Below are 16660 nucleotides of genomic sequence, written 5' to 3'. Positions count from 1 at the left end.
AACAGAAACTGGAGCTAAAAGACAATAGAAATTCTCAAGTCCAAAGGTGGGATTTGCATCCCAGATCTGGCCATGCATTATTTGAGTGACCTTGAGAAGGTTATTTCACATTTCTGAGCTTTTGTTTTTTGAAGATTCTGGAGAAGACATACTCATGATTTCAAGTGGAAATTCCTTTATTTATTCTTCAGTTTCTTGCCAGGCAACCAACAGGATGTATTGGTGGTTGGCCAGTGAACTGTTTTTTTGTAGAGAATTCAATGCCATGGCTGACAGAGGGCCATCTGCCTTCCACAGAGGTGGTCTGTTCCTCCCCGCAAATTCTCCCTCAGCTAAAGCAACACGAGGAGAGACACTTCTCTGGCTGGAGCCTTTCCCTCACACAAGGAGCGCGCTTAGAGCTCTGCTTCTTAGAACTTGCCTTGTCAAGAAGGGGGCTCTACTCGCTCCGTCACCCCTCCCTCAGTGGTCCTTGGGGGCCTGGAGAGGGTCATGCATTTTAGTGCCCCCAATGGGACTTTCTAGTAGGACGTGGGGCCTCACCACTTTGCCTCTGCTTGGGCCTCATTCATACCATACCCCTGGGTCCCTCAAACTACAGCGTGCAGAAGACTGACAGCGGGAACGTGGATCAAAGCAGGTCTTGGGGCCATCCTTGTTGGGGAGGGGTCCAGGGGTCCGTGTTTTTAACAAGCTGCCCCAGGTGATTCGGACATGGCTGGTAGCACAACATACTCTGAGCAGAGCTGCACAGGCTACCGTCAGGGGGAAGGGAGACATTCACCACTTGTTTGTTAAAGGCTGACCTGGGATTGTCGGCGAAGGCTCCAGCTGAGCTGTCCTTTTCACTCAATGAGCAAACGAGTGGACCAAAGGAAAAAAAAAAACCAAACCATTGGCTGCACTGGGGATGGGAGGGGTGGGAATGACTGGGAAGAGGGTTGGTCAAGAATCAGGGAAACACAGACAAAGTGAGGTGGTGGGGGAGAAACAGAGAGAGAGGAAGTTCGTTCAGAAAGGCCACTTTATTGATGGAGATAAGACTGAAAGGCGCTCTCCACAGCCCTCCCTCACTTGCTTCGGTGGCTTCACTGGGCATCTGAGACCCGCGGGGGCTGCCTGTCGCCAGCATGGGCTGGGCCATGGCCCAGTCATCCCCACGCTGCCCGCCCCAGGTCAGGCGGCCACATACAAACACGTCACAGCTCATGAAGATTTGTGGGTGCACCTCAGAATCCCCCAAAAGGTTCCCGTGCATTTTTTTTAATATTGTACAAAATATGTTAAGTAGGAAAGGTCAGCTGTGCTGTGACATCGGCAGGACGTCCTTTGAGGATTACCGTCCCCCAAACATTACTTCTTATTGCAGTGAAACCTCTAGAAGGTAGAGCTGTACAAAAAAAAAAAAAAAAACTAAACAATTTTATTTTAAGAAGAGCAGTAACTTAACACTGCTTTAGTTCTTTTAAACTTTCTTTCTCAAAAATACATTCCTAAATATACAAACTATACAATCTTGTTGTTGTAATGCTGGTTTTCTGTTTTTTTTTGTATATGTGTTTTTGTTTTTGTTTTTTTAATAATAATAGAACCCAAACTAAAAAATCGGTTCGTCTTCAAACCAACAAGAGTGCTGGAGGACTTGTGACTCGGTACCTTCATATAACACCACATAAATAACTTTAGCCACAGTCTAGGTTCACAGCATGGTCAGTGGAACAAAGGAAATACTTTTCTGGCGATTAGACGTCGTCCGCAGAGAGGGTTGGGATATTCATCCGAGGCCGGGTGAAAAAGGCCATCTTCTCCCTGTGAAAGAGGCCAGCCCTTTAGAGCTGGGTTTTCAACCCCACTTTACAGATGTTACAGGCAGAATCCCTCTCTGTCATGGGGCCATCCTGGGCACGGTAGGATGTTTAAGGGCACCCCTGGTCTCTACTCACCAGAGGCCAGGAGTGCTCTCCCTCCCCTTCCTCCAGTTGTGACAATCAAAAATGACCCTAGACATTGCCAAATGTCCCCAGGATCCCCAGATCATCCCTGGTTGAGATCCTCTGCTTAAGGGGACATCAGCAGAACCAGCCATCTTCAGTTCTAATCAGAGGCCTCTGGAGTCTAAAAGGGCCCTTGGGCCACACGCACTGTTTGGCTTAGATTCCCAATTGGCTAAAACCTAAGGGATGTCAATGTGGTTATAAAGATTACAGTCTAGTTTACATGTTCATATTCCACCAAGGAATTTTTTTTTTTGCACATACACAATTATGAGTATCTTTTCTGAGAGGACATCACAAGACGAAATGCAAAGCCCTCTGTGAACGGGAGGCCCCCCGCCACTTGGCATGGGGGGCCCTCCTGTGACACGCCTGGGTCCGGTGCCGTAAGAAGGCATCGCCGTGAGATCCCGGCAGGCAGCAGGCAGGGCTGGGGAGGCCCAGCAAGCATCCGTCACCCTCAGGCTTATTTATCATGCAGCCAATCCTCCGCAATTACTGGGGATGGAAACGCTAAGAGGCAAAGCCAGAGCAGGTGGCTCATTCATTAAACAAGAGGATCGGACAAATTAGCTTGAGTTGTGTGGGGACTGATAAAGACGGGCGAGGGACAGCACCGCAGACCGCCGGGGATGGCTTGGCCGAGGGTGAGCACCTGCTACAGTGGGGCATGTGAGGCGGGGAGCAGGGACACCAAGAAAAGCAGGCAGGCTGGGCAGGCTGGCTGTGAGGAGAAAGGCGGGTTGGCCAGGCACCCGCTTGCTGACCTGAAGGACTGCACCTCCGGGGGCTCCTTACAGCTCTGGCCACGAAGCCTGTGCACGTCCTTGGCGGCCGTCCTCATCATCTTGTCTGTCTGAAGCTCGCCCTTGTGCTCTGCTCGGTCCATCTGTAGGGCAAAGTGAGGTAGTGGGGAGTCTTTAGGAGGTCAGCCAAGGAAAACTTTCTAGCACAAACGAGGAGTCCACTGTGAAAAGTCTGGGGGTCACCGAACAGGCAGCCTCACTCTTCTTGTCCCACCGCAGGATCCTCTTGATTGTGAATGATGAGGGGAAGTGACCCTACTATCTGTCAGAAACGACAGGTTTCTGGGGCCAGGGGACTGAATACCTGTGGGGACCTGTCGGCAGAAAGGAGACGAGGGCTGCCTGGTGAAACATGTGCTAAGTCTCTAACCCTGAGGGCCACTGCGGAAGGTAAAGTTTACAACGACCTCTATGTTATAGAGAGGATGCTAAGGCTTTCGCACGTTAAGAAACTTCTTTCGTGTCAAACGACTAAGATACGGTGGAAACCCAGTTCCCTGTCATGAAGTTTTGTTCAAGGTTTTTAGGTATGTTACACCTCTTCCTCCTGATGCAAAACCTATAGAAGCACTTTTGAGAACAAACCAGAGAGCCTTAAAGTATCTATGCATTATAACCTTAAAAACACTGCATGAAGACAGAATTTTGGTCAATGAAGCTACCATTTAAGTAGCTCTTTAATAGTTCATTATCAGACAATCATAGATGTACTTTTTTTTTTTAATATTTGAAAGGTCAGGTTTTCTTACTTGGTGCTTTCTTAAGGCAGGGCACCTATGTACTTATTTTCTTACCTCTTTTTGCCTTTGCTACTAGGAAGCTCCAAAATAAATGTAATAGACAACTACCATTGGATTAAGGATATATTTCTTTCTTTCTTTTCCTTAAAACTTTCTCCAATTCTCTATTTTCCCTTAATGCTCTTATTATAACTCTATTACAAGTATATTTGATATAAGTAATAAATAAGAAGGAAATAAAATGTTTCTGGAACTTCTGAATTACCAGAGTCAACTGAAAGCTCCCACATTAGTCCAGATCTAAGAAGCCCAGCACCACCTTCCTGCTCTATCACCACCTGCACTGAGAACTGGAAATTCAGCTAATGGCCCTCCCAACAATCCAGGCAGGCGCCCTCTGTAAGGTTCTCTTGCACTGTTTGGCTGTGTGCAAGAAAACTAGCAAAAGTCTGTCATTCCCGGCCTGGGCAGCAGTCCCGGCAGCTATTACAGGAATGAGTCAGACGGTCTCCGTGTGTTTTCTCTGTGGTGTTTACTTCTTCACTATAGTCTGGGACCTGCTAGCTCAAGAGCCACACTGGTGTCAAAGTCAAATTTTTACTCATCCAATTATTTTAAATGTAGCTCAAACAAGCAGATTTTGTAGCCATTTAGAATCTGCCGGCTTTGCATGCCCCACGAAGCTGCACCCAACAACTGCTAGCTTTAGACAAGATAAACCCCAGGCTATAAAAGACCCCAAAATGCTGTTGCTTTGGAGTTCTCCAATCCAGAGACTCCTCATGGTGCTCTGAGTGACATCATCTGGATACACAGGCCCCCTCTCCCCTGGGGGGGTCCCCTGCCCTCCTCCCCTCTAGGTCGTGGCCCCAGAACAGTTGCCCTTGGGAGGTCTCAGGCAGTGAAGGACTTCCCTCACAGGCAACCTTGTGAAAGCATCGTGCGCCATGGCCATTTTGTGGTTCTTTTTCTTTGAGCAATGCTGGGATCCCTCAAACTAACTACACTAGGGCAGAGACATAAGCAGACTTCTAGTTCCCAGCATCTCCATCAGGACAAAGCCCTGCCAGGAGCTGCTCCTCTCCCCTTTGGAGATGCCTGCTCTGCGGGATGGCAGGGTCGGGCACTGGGGCAGGTCAGTGTTCTGTATTTACTCTGCTAAAATGTGTGCCCCAGCACAGATTAGGTACCCAATATGTTGGATGAAGGACTGCCCGGAGGAATAAATGTGTTAATAATAAGGCTCTGCACAGTTAAAACACGGGACTGCAGCGAAAGGACGTGGCAGCCGGTGCAAGACTTAATAAAGTTCCCTACCAGGCGGAGGGATTCCTGCATCCCTTTGCTGAGGTCTGTGCGGGGTCCCAGGAACGCTCTCAGGGGGGTCACAGGACTTCAGGACCCCTTCAAAGCCCTGGCCACCCTCCATGGCAGCTCCGGGCCCTCTGCACCTGCGGAGAGCGACCTCCCTTCTCTCGGCGCCGCTCACCCGCTTCTCCAGCATCCTCAGCAGCAGGCGGAAGCGCTCATCCTCGCGCAGCCACTGCGGGAGCTCCTTCTCCCCGTGACTCTTGGCTTGCTCCAGCTGCTCCTTGAGCTCCTTCAGCACCGAGATCTCCTGAGTCAGCTGGCTATGCCAGGTCCTGGTCGCTTGCAGGTCCAACTCGAGGTCCAGTGAGGTGCGGAGCAGGCGCTCAGCGCGCAGGGATTTGACGGACGAAGGCTGCGAGGGGTGGATCGGACGGTTGTGACCCGTTACTACAGGGCCGGGTCCAGTGGGCCCACATGACCCCTCCTCTGACACTTCAGATGCCCTCCTTCATTCAGCCGCAGGCTTCCACTCCCTCAAAAATGGGGCTTGCCTCCTCCCTCGAGTCTGTCTTGATTTCTCCTATGTCTACAACTCACGCGATTGAGCATTTTCATGCCCCAGGCACGATGCTGGACGCCTTACTTTTGCTACCTCAGTTCATTTTCACAACCCTATGAGGTCCCGACTGTTACCCTCTGCAAGAACCAGGCTCCCAGAGGTTAAGTCACACAGATTATAAGTAGTCAAGTTGCGATTCCCCCGCCTCCACCCAAGCACCTGCTCCAGAACCACCCCCACCAGCCCCCAACTCCCTCCACGGTGCTGTTTCCTCACTGTGTCCTCAGCATTGACACTCTCCTTTACTGGGTTCTCCTCACCATCCTGCTCTGAAGGTGTTTCCTCAATGCAGGCGGGTTCCGCCTGGAGAGGGGAAGGCCTGTCTTCTTGGCTTTGTGTTCCTGTGATGGACGACTATTGTTACTGCCTGTCCAGCATCCATTTCTCTAGCCTCAGAGTGACAGCACCCTCATCTTCCCTGGGGGAGCCACACCTCCTCCGTGCTCAATTCCATCTAGTTCACGTGGGGCTTCAGGGCTAGGAAATGTGACCTGTACCTGGCCACACAGGATCTCAGTGATGGCTTCTGGGTGAGTATATCACCTAAGCCCAGCCAGTAACACTCAGTTCTGGCACTTCTGCTGAGCTGCTGGGGAAAAGGCAGCGTGTTTAGGCAGAGGTTGCTAAGCCAGCAAGATGCAAACCTAGAACGGATCATGGTCATCTTTACCAGCATATTGGACAGCCCTGTTTAAGAATTAAGCCATCTGTTTCTAGAACATTTTACTATTCGACCTTTCCACACTAGTGTGTGAGGGTATGCCAGTTTTTCTCAATGTTTTTTAGTTTTTTACTTGTTTCAACTGGTGTTTCTCTGGTTATTGTCCTGGTTGGTCAGTGTGATTTGCCACTTCTTTTGTGAATTGTCTTTTTAAATCCTCTTTTTGTTACTGTTGGGATGTATCCTCTTTATTACTTACACTTTAATGTACTTTAATGCAAATTGTATATTACTACTTGTAGATCACTAATTAAATATATATGACTAATTAAAAAAAAAGATTAAGCCATCTGGAGGTAGCAGTGCCATGAGAGGGGGAGTGAGGCTTGATGACACTGTTTCAGTTCCTAGCTCAATGCATGCCTGAAGTTAGTCCAATATCTTAGAGTTTTCCATTAAATGAGCCAATACAGTCTCTCTTTCACTTTCAAGCTGTATTTGAGTTGAGTTCTTCAGTAATCTCTATGTAAAAGATATCGATCAAATACAATCAACTCTCCTTCTATCTGAAAACACTAATGATTGAAAAAGGATAACTAAGTGACTAGGAGACAGGATTCTAAGGTAGCCGCTAAGATTCCTATCTCCTAACACACATGTCCTGCATAATCCCCTCCCCTTCAATGTGGGGGCGGATATGATGGGATATCACCTCTATGATTAGGTAGCTAATCAGCTGAATTTGAGTTAAGCAAAAGGGAGATTATCCTGGGTGGGCCCGACCTAATCAGGTGAGCCCTTAAATGATGAATTGGGCACTTCCTGGAAAAAGATCTCCTGTTGCCTTGAAGAAGCAATGCATGTTGTGGAGAGAACCATACAGCAAGGGCCTGAGAGGACCACTAGCAGCTGTGAGCAGCCCCTGGCCTGCAGCAAGCAAGAAAACACAAGGGAAATGAACCCTACCAACCTGAGGGAGCGTGGAACATGAATCTTCCCCTAATTAAACCCGTAGATGGAAATGCAGTCAGTCAATGCCTAGATTTCAGCCTGAAAAGACCCTGAGCACAGGATCCAGCTAACCTGTGCCTGAACTCCTACCCATGGAAACTGTGAAATAATGAATTTGTATTATTTCAAGCTGCTAAATTTGAGGTAATTTGTTACGCAGCAACAGAAAACCAACATAACGCCCAATAAAGGGATTTGAGAAGTGGTACATAAGCTATGACTATGAGACTTATCCTTACTTAAGGCTGGCAAGCATCCTTTTAGGAAGATGAAACAGCTCAGTGCAGAAGTTCTATGATGCTCTTCCAGAGTGACCACTGTCTGGTCTGTGCTTATAAATGAGCAGGGCCAGGAAATCCAGCCAAGTGATGTCTGTGACTGGAGGTCTTGGAGCAACAAATGAAGATTCTTTTGCTTTGCTCTGACCGATGTCCAGTCTTAGCAACTTGCCTGGACAGGCCGAAGCAGAGAGAGGTATAGCTCGGACAGCAAGTGGAGGAAAGACTCCAGTGCCCGAGGGCCCTGGCCCAGCCCCTGGGCTCCTCTGTTCCTCAGAATATAGTTAGGACCTGATGGAAACGGGTCAGACCCACCATCAGGGGTTCCCTTGGCAAGTCAGCCCCTTGGCTGAGGGGAAGAGGAGGTGGACATGCGGGAACTTAGGTGGGGCCTGTGAGTTGTAGGATGTGCCAGGGAGCAAGCGGGAGCTTCTGCAGTACGTTTTCGCTGGGAGTGGGTCATGGAACACCAGCCCCAGAATGCTCCAAGGAGCTTATCAAAATGCAGTTTCTAGGCTCACCCCAGCTGCCTGGATGAGACCACCTGGGAGTGTGGCCTCAGAACCTGCATCATCTATACGCTCCCAAGGAGACTCCCAGCGCTCCGGAGAGTGCGGCACCAGCCAGCCACAGCAGACGGGGTTGGGGTCGGGGGGCCAGAGGGGACTGCTGGCCATCCTTGGCACTTGAGGCGTGTCCACATTCTCCCACAGTCTGCACTCTCTTCTATCTGCATTGCTTCCTTTCTCCTGCTCTCTCTAGTTCTTTCTGGACACGTGTAGGGGAGGGGTGGTGATGGGCACAGGTCCCCCTCCGGGTGCTGGCTGTCAGCAGCAGGCCTGTGGGAGAGGCGGGGGGCCCGCCCCTGCTTGGGGCTGTCAGCACACTCCCCTTTCTCTGCACATTCTCTTTCACGTTGCTCTCTCTACTTCTCTGACATTCTGACTCCTGGGTTTCTTCTAGTTCGGCAAACTCACCAGAACCGTTGTTAAGTCTGTGTTGAAAGCCCAAAGTGAGGAGGGCCCCTCTGTACCTCCTGCAGCCCTGCCTAGTGAAAGTTCCTATCAGGAGTCGGGACTCTGCCTAACGCTGCCCACCCGGGTCCCTCTGGCAAGTCCCCATGAGGAGGGGCGAGATTGCTCTGCGGGGACAGCTTGTGGCCTCTCCCCTTGTGTTTCCAGCTGGACTGGGAGGTGCCCATTCGCACCTCCCTGCTTCTGGTCGGTGTTCAGGGGGGCACCCGGCGTCTCTGCCAGCAGGGAGGGCTGTCAGAACCTTCAACTGCTCAGCCAGCCAGCCAGACGATGAGCAGAGTCCTGCGTGAGGCAGGGTCCCATCGGTGACTGATGTCGTGGGCTGGTTAATTCTTAGTGACTCTGATTTCCACCCAAGAAGACGAGGCCCAGTGTGCACGCTCCTGATCTAACCTATTCATCATAATAACAAGGTTACATTTATCCTCTGGCACTCTTCCCAGTCTACCCAGGCCTTATGGTTTACCAACTTCTGTTTGCAAATACTGTCATGCTTGCAAAGTGACTTTTTTCAAACCAGTGGCTGAGAAGAAATGGTCAGACGTCAGGAGATGTGTGTGCAGGACACACCAGGCTTGGGGAAACGAGGCGGGAGCAGGTGCACACATAGCTCCCAGGTGACTGTCTTACCCGCTTCATCCGGACGCTGCGCCGCTCCAAGGAATTTCGAACAAAAGGAGGCTTCTTGGATAGGGTGGAGCTGTCACTGTCACTCCGGTTCAGCTGCAAGAGAAAAGTAGTGGGAAGCTAATTAAGGTCTGAGTGCATTGGTCAGGCACCTAGGTTTCCATGCACCTTCCTCTTCTCTCTAGGTGAACACTGCTGAGCGCACACTGAAGGATGCATGCTGTTACGTACTCAACATCCCATATCTCCTGTAATCCTTCCAGCAACCCCAGGGCGGGGAGCATCACTGCCTTACAAACGAGGAGATGGAGACTTGGGGTTATAGAACCTGACAAGGCTGGTGAGCCAGTAGCCACACAGAGGGGTTGACACCAGGCAGTGTGACTCCAGGATACAGTGACGCCCTTGACCTACCACGTTAAGGCCTATTTGCATCAACTCTTCCCTGTCACCCATGGAGCCTGCCCTTATGGCTCAAATGGAGCCCCTGTCAAGGCTGACAGATACATGAAGAAGCAGCCCAGAGGCAAAGCCTCAGGGACCGTATCCTTGGAGAAGATGGAGCAGACGTGCTCTGTGAGGGCGGTGTTGGTCACAGCACCCCCTCCTCAGCATCCCTTCAATCGCTCAGTTATCTGGACTCTCCCCAGAGGGCTAACATTCCTCCTCTACGGCCAGACATCAGGGCTCTGCTGACAGTGCATGCCCCTGGTGGAGGAGCGGAGAGCAAGGTTAGGGAGGGTGGCACGTCCCAGGACGTGCGAGGCGGCGCCGTCTTTCTGGAGTCGTATTTCCAAGTCAGTGGGATTGCCACGGGCTGATGCTAGAGTCTGTTTGTTCTGGCAGCTGGCAGCTCACTGCGGCGCGTCTCTTCCGAGAATCTGTCCACGTCGTCGCTTTTGTGGTTATTAATCATTATTAGTGATCATGATATTGATAGTCCTGCTACGCTGACAAACACAGCAGCCCCAGGGATGTCACGGATCAAACAGCTGCCACTCTAGGCAGAGTCTCAGCCGGGAGGAGACACAGACAAGAGCAACAATAGTAACAGCCACGTGGCCGGAGCCCCTACGAGGTGCCACGGGCTTCATCCTTTGTCGGGCAGTTTCTTCTAATCTTCAAACGATCCTAATGGAAGGAACTGAGGTCTGGAGACACTAAGACACTTTTACAAGCCACACTGCTGGGAAGCATCAGAATAAGATGCTCCAGGTCCAGTCTGTCTGACTCCAAGGCCACGTCCAGAGCTCCCATGACCTCTCGCAGCGGCAGGAGTCTAGTGGAGGAGGCGTCCATGCTGCCCCAAGGCAGTGGGGGGTCCAGCCGGGGCCCCGTTCCACGGCGGCACTCTCGATGTCCTCCCCTGACCGTCTCTGTGGCATGGTTTTGGCTGTGGTCTAGTTGGCCTTGTTCCTGCCTCATTTCTGAGGCTGGTTTTACAGCCTTCTGATGAACTACTCAATTTCCTTTCTAAAAACTTCCTCCCTGCATATATTGATCACAGTCTGTTTCTGTTGCTTGCTGTTAAGAACCCTGACTGGTAGAGGACTTGGTACTAGGGAGTTGAGTGCTATGAACCACAGACTGGAAGGCATGGAGCTGGCTGGGTCCTAGAGGCAGGATGCAGCACAGCACAGACACCAATATTCCCTGTTGGAAATATGATAAGGCTCATTCTGTGCGTGAAAAACAGGGATACACTGTTACCTGTTGTATCTTGGGAGACAGACTGCCTGTCTACAGAGTTTTAATGGAAATGATAGGAAAAAAAAAATCAAGATGTTGCACTGTTGGCTACTTCTCGTGGCCTTGAGTAATAGTCTACAGGAAGCAGATGAGCTGGGGCTGAAGTGTAGTTAGAAAGCAAAGAAGGAAAAATATATGGCTTTGCCAAGAAAGGCCCTTTCTGCCTGCGGCATGGGGTCCGTAGACTGCGAATTTCTTAATCTGCAGCCCAGCAGGGTTGGAACCTGGTCCAGGTAATAGAACATGGGAAAGGTCCAGTACAGTGCTGGGTGCGTTACAGGTGCTTAATAAATGGGACCGGAGCTCTCTGTTATTCAAGGATGCCCATCCTGGAAAAGGCCACTTAAAGTGAATCCATCTACACAAGGGACCAGAATTTTATAGCAAATATTGAGGGGGAAAGTCCGACTTTTTAGTTAGAAAAGAGAAACATTTTATAGAAGTGATATTCCGTGTCTTCCATGTGGCAAAATTACAACTGCATCCTAATCCTGATGAAAAAGGACAAATCAAACTCTCATTCTTTTTAGTGTGGTTTTGCTAACCAGTAAGATCCTTCCCTTTGTGTTTGATTCCACTGCACGTTTATAAAGGCGGTAGTTTTGCCAAAAAAAAAAAAAAAAAAAAAACCAGATTATCCATTACCCTAAGGGCTTTTCTAAATCCTTCAAATTATTCACATTTGAAACACGGAGAGGATTTTCCTCCTCCTCAGCTCTGCACTGGCTTAACTGCAGGATTCTTCACTTGCGATTCAGGAATTCCCTCATGTTAAAACCACATTCAGGGACTGCAGGAAACCCTGCGCCGTCCGCCAAGATACACAGCTACGTTGCATGTGCTCATGTTGACTTTTCAGATGCTTAGAACCTCAACCCTGCTAGCTGGAGGTCTGACACAGAAGGGAGGGGTTTATGTTATTTCTGGGAGGGACTGCGGGGAATGCTTTTGTGGGGACTAATTTGATAGGTAGCCAGGAAATTAGTGAAACTGTCATGTTATGAAAAAATTAGCTCCTCTAATTAATTATTAATCGTCAGACTTGGATACTGAATATTAGATATTGAAACCACCATATCCCATCTCCCTCTCAAATGCCAGTAGGCAGGTGGGTGGCAGGTTGATGATGGGGGTGCCTCCCTTGTGACGACTCACTGGAACACTAGGCAGGAGGGTTCTGTTTATGCTTTTTGTTACTGCTCACGGGTTCTGCATGGCAGAGGGCAAGGAAGGATGCTGACACGTCATTTGAGCCTCAGTTACAGGGTCCGGTTCTGCAGCCCCAGCAACCAGCATGACTCCTCAGATATGGGAAGGGCACAAACCCTCCGTTCCCGGAGGGCTGGCAGAGAGAGGGGTAGATTCATTGGAGAGCCAACCACGGGTACGTGGGAGCCAAGCCTACTTCAGGGCTTTGAAATCCAGCAGGGTCTGCAAGAGCAGGTCGGCAACAGAATTAGGTTAAAGAGGACCAGGTGGAGGCCAGAGTGAACTTGAGGGCACCCTCCCCTCCACTCAGCCCAGGGCAGCGGCCCCCACTGCTCAGCTCCAGCCAATTGTCGCCAAGACAGAATGTGTATCTCGTGGTGCCAGACAGTCCTTTTTTTTTTCCCCCAAGAGAAACTGGAATTTCATCTTCATTTTTATTTTATTTTTACTTGAATTTCCTAAGTTTTCAATGGTATCAAAAAGTTCGATTAAAAAAACCCTTAAACCAGTGACTAAATAATCCTGGTCTGCTGCTCTTGTGCAACCCCAGGCTGCACGCTGGACTCGCCCTGGAGGAGGAAGAATGTCCGTCAGGGACGGTGAGGGTCAGTCTGATTCCAGCAAGCGGTGTGGAAGGGCAGGGTGTGAGCACGGAGTGGAGATGGGTCGGAAGTAGGAAAAACACTGGCCATGCACTGGTTACCAAGCCTTTCCCACACTGTAGCGAATTTTGTCCTTAAAACACCCCCATGGAGTCAGTCTATTAACTCCACGAGGAACGTGAGGCTCAGAGGCGTTAAGGTGCCCGAGGACGCCAGGCAGCGTGTGCGTAACTGGGATGCGCGCCCAGAACCCTGGGCTCCCGGCTACTCCGAGGGAAGCGGTGCTCTGGGCGGAGGGGATGGCGCCCGTGGCTGCTTACCCGGCACACGTACTGGCTCTGAGGTCCCGGGGAGAAGGTCTTGGAGCGGATGATGGTGCTCCCTCGAAGAAACGGCCCTGGGGCTGGCGTGCCCACCCGCCGATCCTTGGGCCGCACGACCGTGGGAGAGGGGGCCGGGGTCTCTGTGTTGGTCTCTTTGTCCACCTGAGGAAGAAGCCACAGCTCTGAGGCCACCTGCCGGGTCCGCAGTGCCAGCCACCCAGCCCGAGACTCACGGGGCAGACTCCCCAGCTGCTCCCCATTCCTGTCACCTGGCCTTTGGCCCTCAGACACAGCCGGGGGTTTTTGAGGCCCCAGCCCAGCCAGGACGGCACCCAAGGCCCTGAGTACCAGTCCCCAGTCCTCCCTGACACCTGTAGGTTGGGGCTGTGGGAGATACTGAGTCCCGCACAAGCTCATGTGAGCAGTGGAGGTACCTCCAGCATGGATGTTCTGGACTGCACACCCTCGAGACTTGGGCGTCAACCACATTCTGACAAAGCCACACCCAGAGCCTCGCCACCCCAGCCGAGAACTGCTAATGTCTCCTTGCAGCTGTGGGGGCAACCCGCCAAGCTCGTTTGTAAGCTAGGTGACCAGGTTGTCTATTGTCCTTTTACAGCAGTTACCAGCAGAGATAAACAAAAACACCCAAATGAAGGGCCTTGGTGAGTCTAAACAGTGCCTTTGTGCAATTTTGAAAAAGGCACCCCCCTCTGGCTGGAGAAACTGCAGAAAGATCTCCCCTTGGTGTGGAACAGTTAGAAGGCAGGCCTGGGGGTTTCTTCCAGCTCCCCCACCTCCCCGGGTCAGGCACCTTTGTGCAGTGCACAACCTGCAACTCTACCCTCACCAGCCCTGCTCAAACACAATGGGGTGCTCTACTTCCAGGAGGCCTGATAGTGGAAAGAACACGAGATCTCTTGGAGCATGAAGCCTGTTCTAACAGGTCACCCCAGTGCAGCAGGGAAACAGGAGGCGAGAGGAACTTGACTAGACACCCCCTCCTTTCCCATCGCATGTCCAACAGACCTAAGCAGAGAAGTCCATTTAGAACCCATCTGCAAGGACGGTATTCCTGTGTCCATTTTAGAGATGAGAAAGTGAAGGCCTGAGAGGGATGGAGTCATCCGCCTAGGGTGGAGCAGAGCCAGCATCTGAACCCAGACCCTTCTCCTATATAGCTTGAGGTCTGCCCAGAGAAACGGGAACTGCACAAGGCAGGAGAGATGGGGGGGCCAGTCAGCCTCGCAAAACTGCCTTACTGTCGCCGAAATGACCCCGATTCCAGGCAGGGACACTCCTGCATGACCTTTTGCAGGTCACCCCACTCTGATGCTAGGACTTAATGCCAAGCCTTTTCTGACTGCTTGGGCTCAAGGATTGAGGGCTGTTTCCCCAAGACAGCCCTCCCCATGTCCCTGGCCCTCCTTACTTTTACCGCCGGGCATTCGTCCATATCTGGTGAGACTTTCTCAGCAAAAACGTCCTCCTCTTCCCCCTCCTCCTCCTCGTCCTCATCCTCGTCCACTGCTGCCTCGTTCTCACTCGTCTCCTCCTCGTACCTCCTGTGATGACAAGGCACCTGGTTACCCACAGCGCCCACTCTGATCTGCTCACCTGCCTTTACGTGCATCCAGGGCAGGGCTTCCAAACATTGTCAGGACTGAGGACACATCTTTTAAAAAACATCCATTTCAGGGAGGTACAATTTACATACACCAAAATGCATTTCCAGTGTGTATAGTTTGATGAGTTTTGAACAATGTGTTCCCCTGGGAAAGCGTGACCACACTCAAGATCTAGAATGCTCCATCACCCGGAAGGGCTCCCTTGTACCTCTTCCCAGTTACCCTCTCCCCACCCCCAGCCCACCACTGACCAGCGTTCTGTCCCTACAGATTAAATGAGATTGTTCCTGCATTTCATAGAAATGGAATCAGACAGGATGTGCTCTTTTGTCTCTGGCTTCATTCTCTCAGCATAATGTCTCTGAGATTTGTCCATGGCGGTGCATGTTACCCATCGTTCACTCCTTCCTACTGTTGAGTAATATTGCATTGGATGGAGACACTGCACTGTGTTTAGCTGTGTATCAGGTGATAAACATTTGGTTTGTTTCCATTTCTTAGCAAGTACGAATAAAGCTTCTATTGACATTCACCTACAAGTCTGTGGAGACACAGGATTTCATTTCTCTTGGACACTGTATTCGTTTGCTGGGGCTGCCATTAACATAATACCACAGACTGGGTGGCTCAAACGACAGAAGTTTATTTCTCACTGTTCTGGGGGCTAAAAGTCCAAGGTCAAAGTGTTGCAGGTTTGGTGTCCTCTTGAGGGCTCTCTGTTGGTGGCTTGCAGATGGCCACCTTCTTGCTTTGCCCTCATATGGTTTTTTTTCCTCTGTGTGTGCATCCCTGGGGTCTCTCTGTGTGTCCAAATTTCCTCTTCTTCCAAGGACACCAGTCATATCGGATTAGGGCCCACCCTAACACTAACTGCCCCATGTTAACTGGATCAGCTCTTTAAAGACCCTGTCTTCAAATACAGTCACATCCTGAGGTCCTGAGGTCAGAGCTTCAATATATGAATTTTGGGAGAAAAGAATTCAGACTGTTTTATATATATATATATATTTATCTCAAAGTAGAATTGCTGGGTCATACAATAAGTTTATCCTTTTAAGAAACTGATAAACTGGTCTTCCAACATGGTTGTGCCGTTTTACGTTCCCACCAGAAATGCTATGAGAATTCCAGTTCCTCATCTACACTTGGCACTGCCAGTCTTTAAATTTAGTCATTCAGCCGGGTGTGTATTCATATCTCCTTGCGGCCTTAATGTGCACTTTCCTGTTGAGAATATTTTCCTGCATTTTTTGGCCATTCATATTTTCTTTTGCAAGGTGTCTGCTAGGATTTTTAGCCCATTTAAAAACTGGGTTGTCTCTTTATTACTGAGTTGTAAGAGTTCATGATATAGTCTAGATATCAATCCTTTGCAAATATTTTCTCCACGTCTGTGGCTTGCCTTTTTCTTTTCCAAATGGTGTCTTCCCAAGAACGGAAGCTTTTGGTTGTGATAATGTCCAGTTCATCAGTTTTTCTCTTTAATGGTTTGTGCTTTTTGTGTTGTACCTAAGACATCTTTCCCCATCCCCAAATTGCAAAGACTTTCTCCTGTAATTTCTTTTAGGAGTTTTCCAGTTTCAACTTTTATATTTAGCTCTATGATCCATTTCAGATTAAAATTTGTACATGGTGCTCAAAGACTACTTTTTTCTATACAGATATCCAGTGGGGTTCCAGCATCATTTGTTGAAGAAACGTTATTTTTGATGACACTCTTCATAACCATCCTTTCCCCTCGGACTTCAGGGTTGGAAGGAGTTGGTGTGACCAGGGGCTGCATTTATTAATCAGTCATTGATCTCTATTCCCATCTTTACTTTCTAAAGACATACATAACCGCCAGGCTTCTGATCAGCAGGAGACAGTACTGCCATACTGAGCTGAAGGAATTCCAGCCCAAAGCAGAGAATCTGACATCTAGTTAGTTGGCTCAGGGAGACTGTGGGTAAACATCAAATCTCCCTTAGGATTTCCCCAACAGGGAGAACAGATCTTGGCTCTCTGTCTATCCCCAGCCCAGTGATGAAAACCTTCCTCGCACTTAGATGGGGGCTCTTGCTATGGA

At 50.0% G+C, this 16660-nt stretch overlaps 1 protein-coding gene across 2 annotated transcripts in view; it reads right to left on the bottom strand.

Annotated features, from left to right (window-relative positions):
• Positions 1-1006: 1006 nt before the first annotated feature.
• The window catches only part of WWC1 (WW and C2 domain containing 1), a 132121-nt gene continuing 116467 nt past the window's right edge, over positions 1007-16660 (bottom strand). For both annotated transcript variants that reach the window (XM_031437762.2, XM_064480083.1), the window contains exons 18-23: positions 14397-14529; positions 12962-13126; positions 9085-9177; positions 5030-5263; positions 2762-2883; positions 1007-1809 (exon numbers count right to left, since the gene is read on the bottom strand). In XM_031437762.2, coding sequence (XP_031293622.1) covers positions 1743-1809; positions 2762-2883; positions 5030-5263; positions 9085-9177; positions 12962-13126; positions 14397-14529 — 814 coding nt within the window. In that variant the 3' untranslated portion in view covers positions 1007-1742. The remainder of the gene's footprint in view (positions 1810-2761; positions 2884-5029; positions 5264-9084; positions 9178-12961; positions 13127-14396; positions 14530-16660) is intronic.

The sequence above is a fragment of the Camelus dromedarius genome, chromosome 27 (genome assembly GCF_036321535.1).
Source record: "Camelus dromedarius isolate mCamDro1 chromosome 27, mCamDro1.pat, whole genome shotgun sequence".
NCBI lineage: Eukaryota > Metazoa > Chordata > Mammalia > Artiodactyla > Camelidae > Camelus > Camelus dromedarius.
Note: the sequence above shows the minus strand (reverse complement) of the source record. Positions and strands in the feature narration are given on the sequence as shown.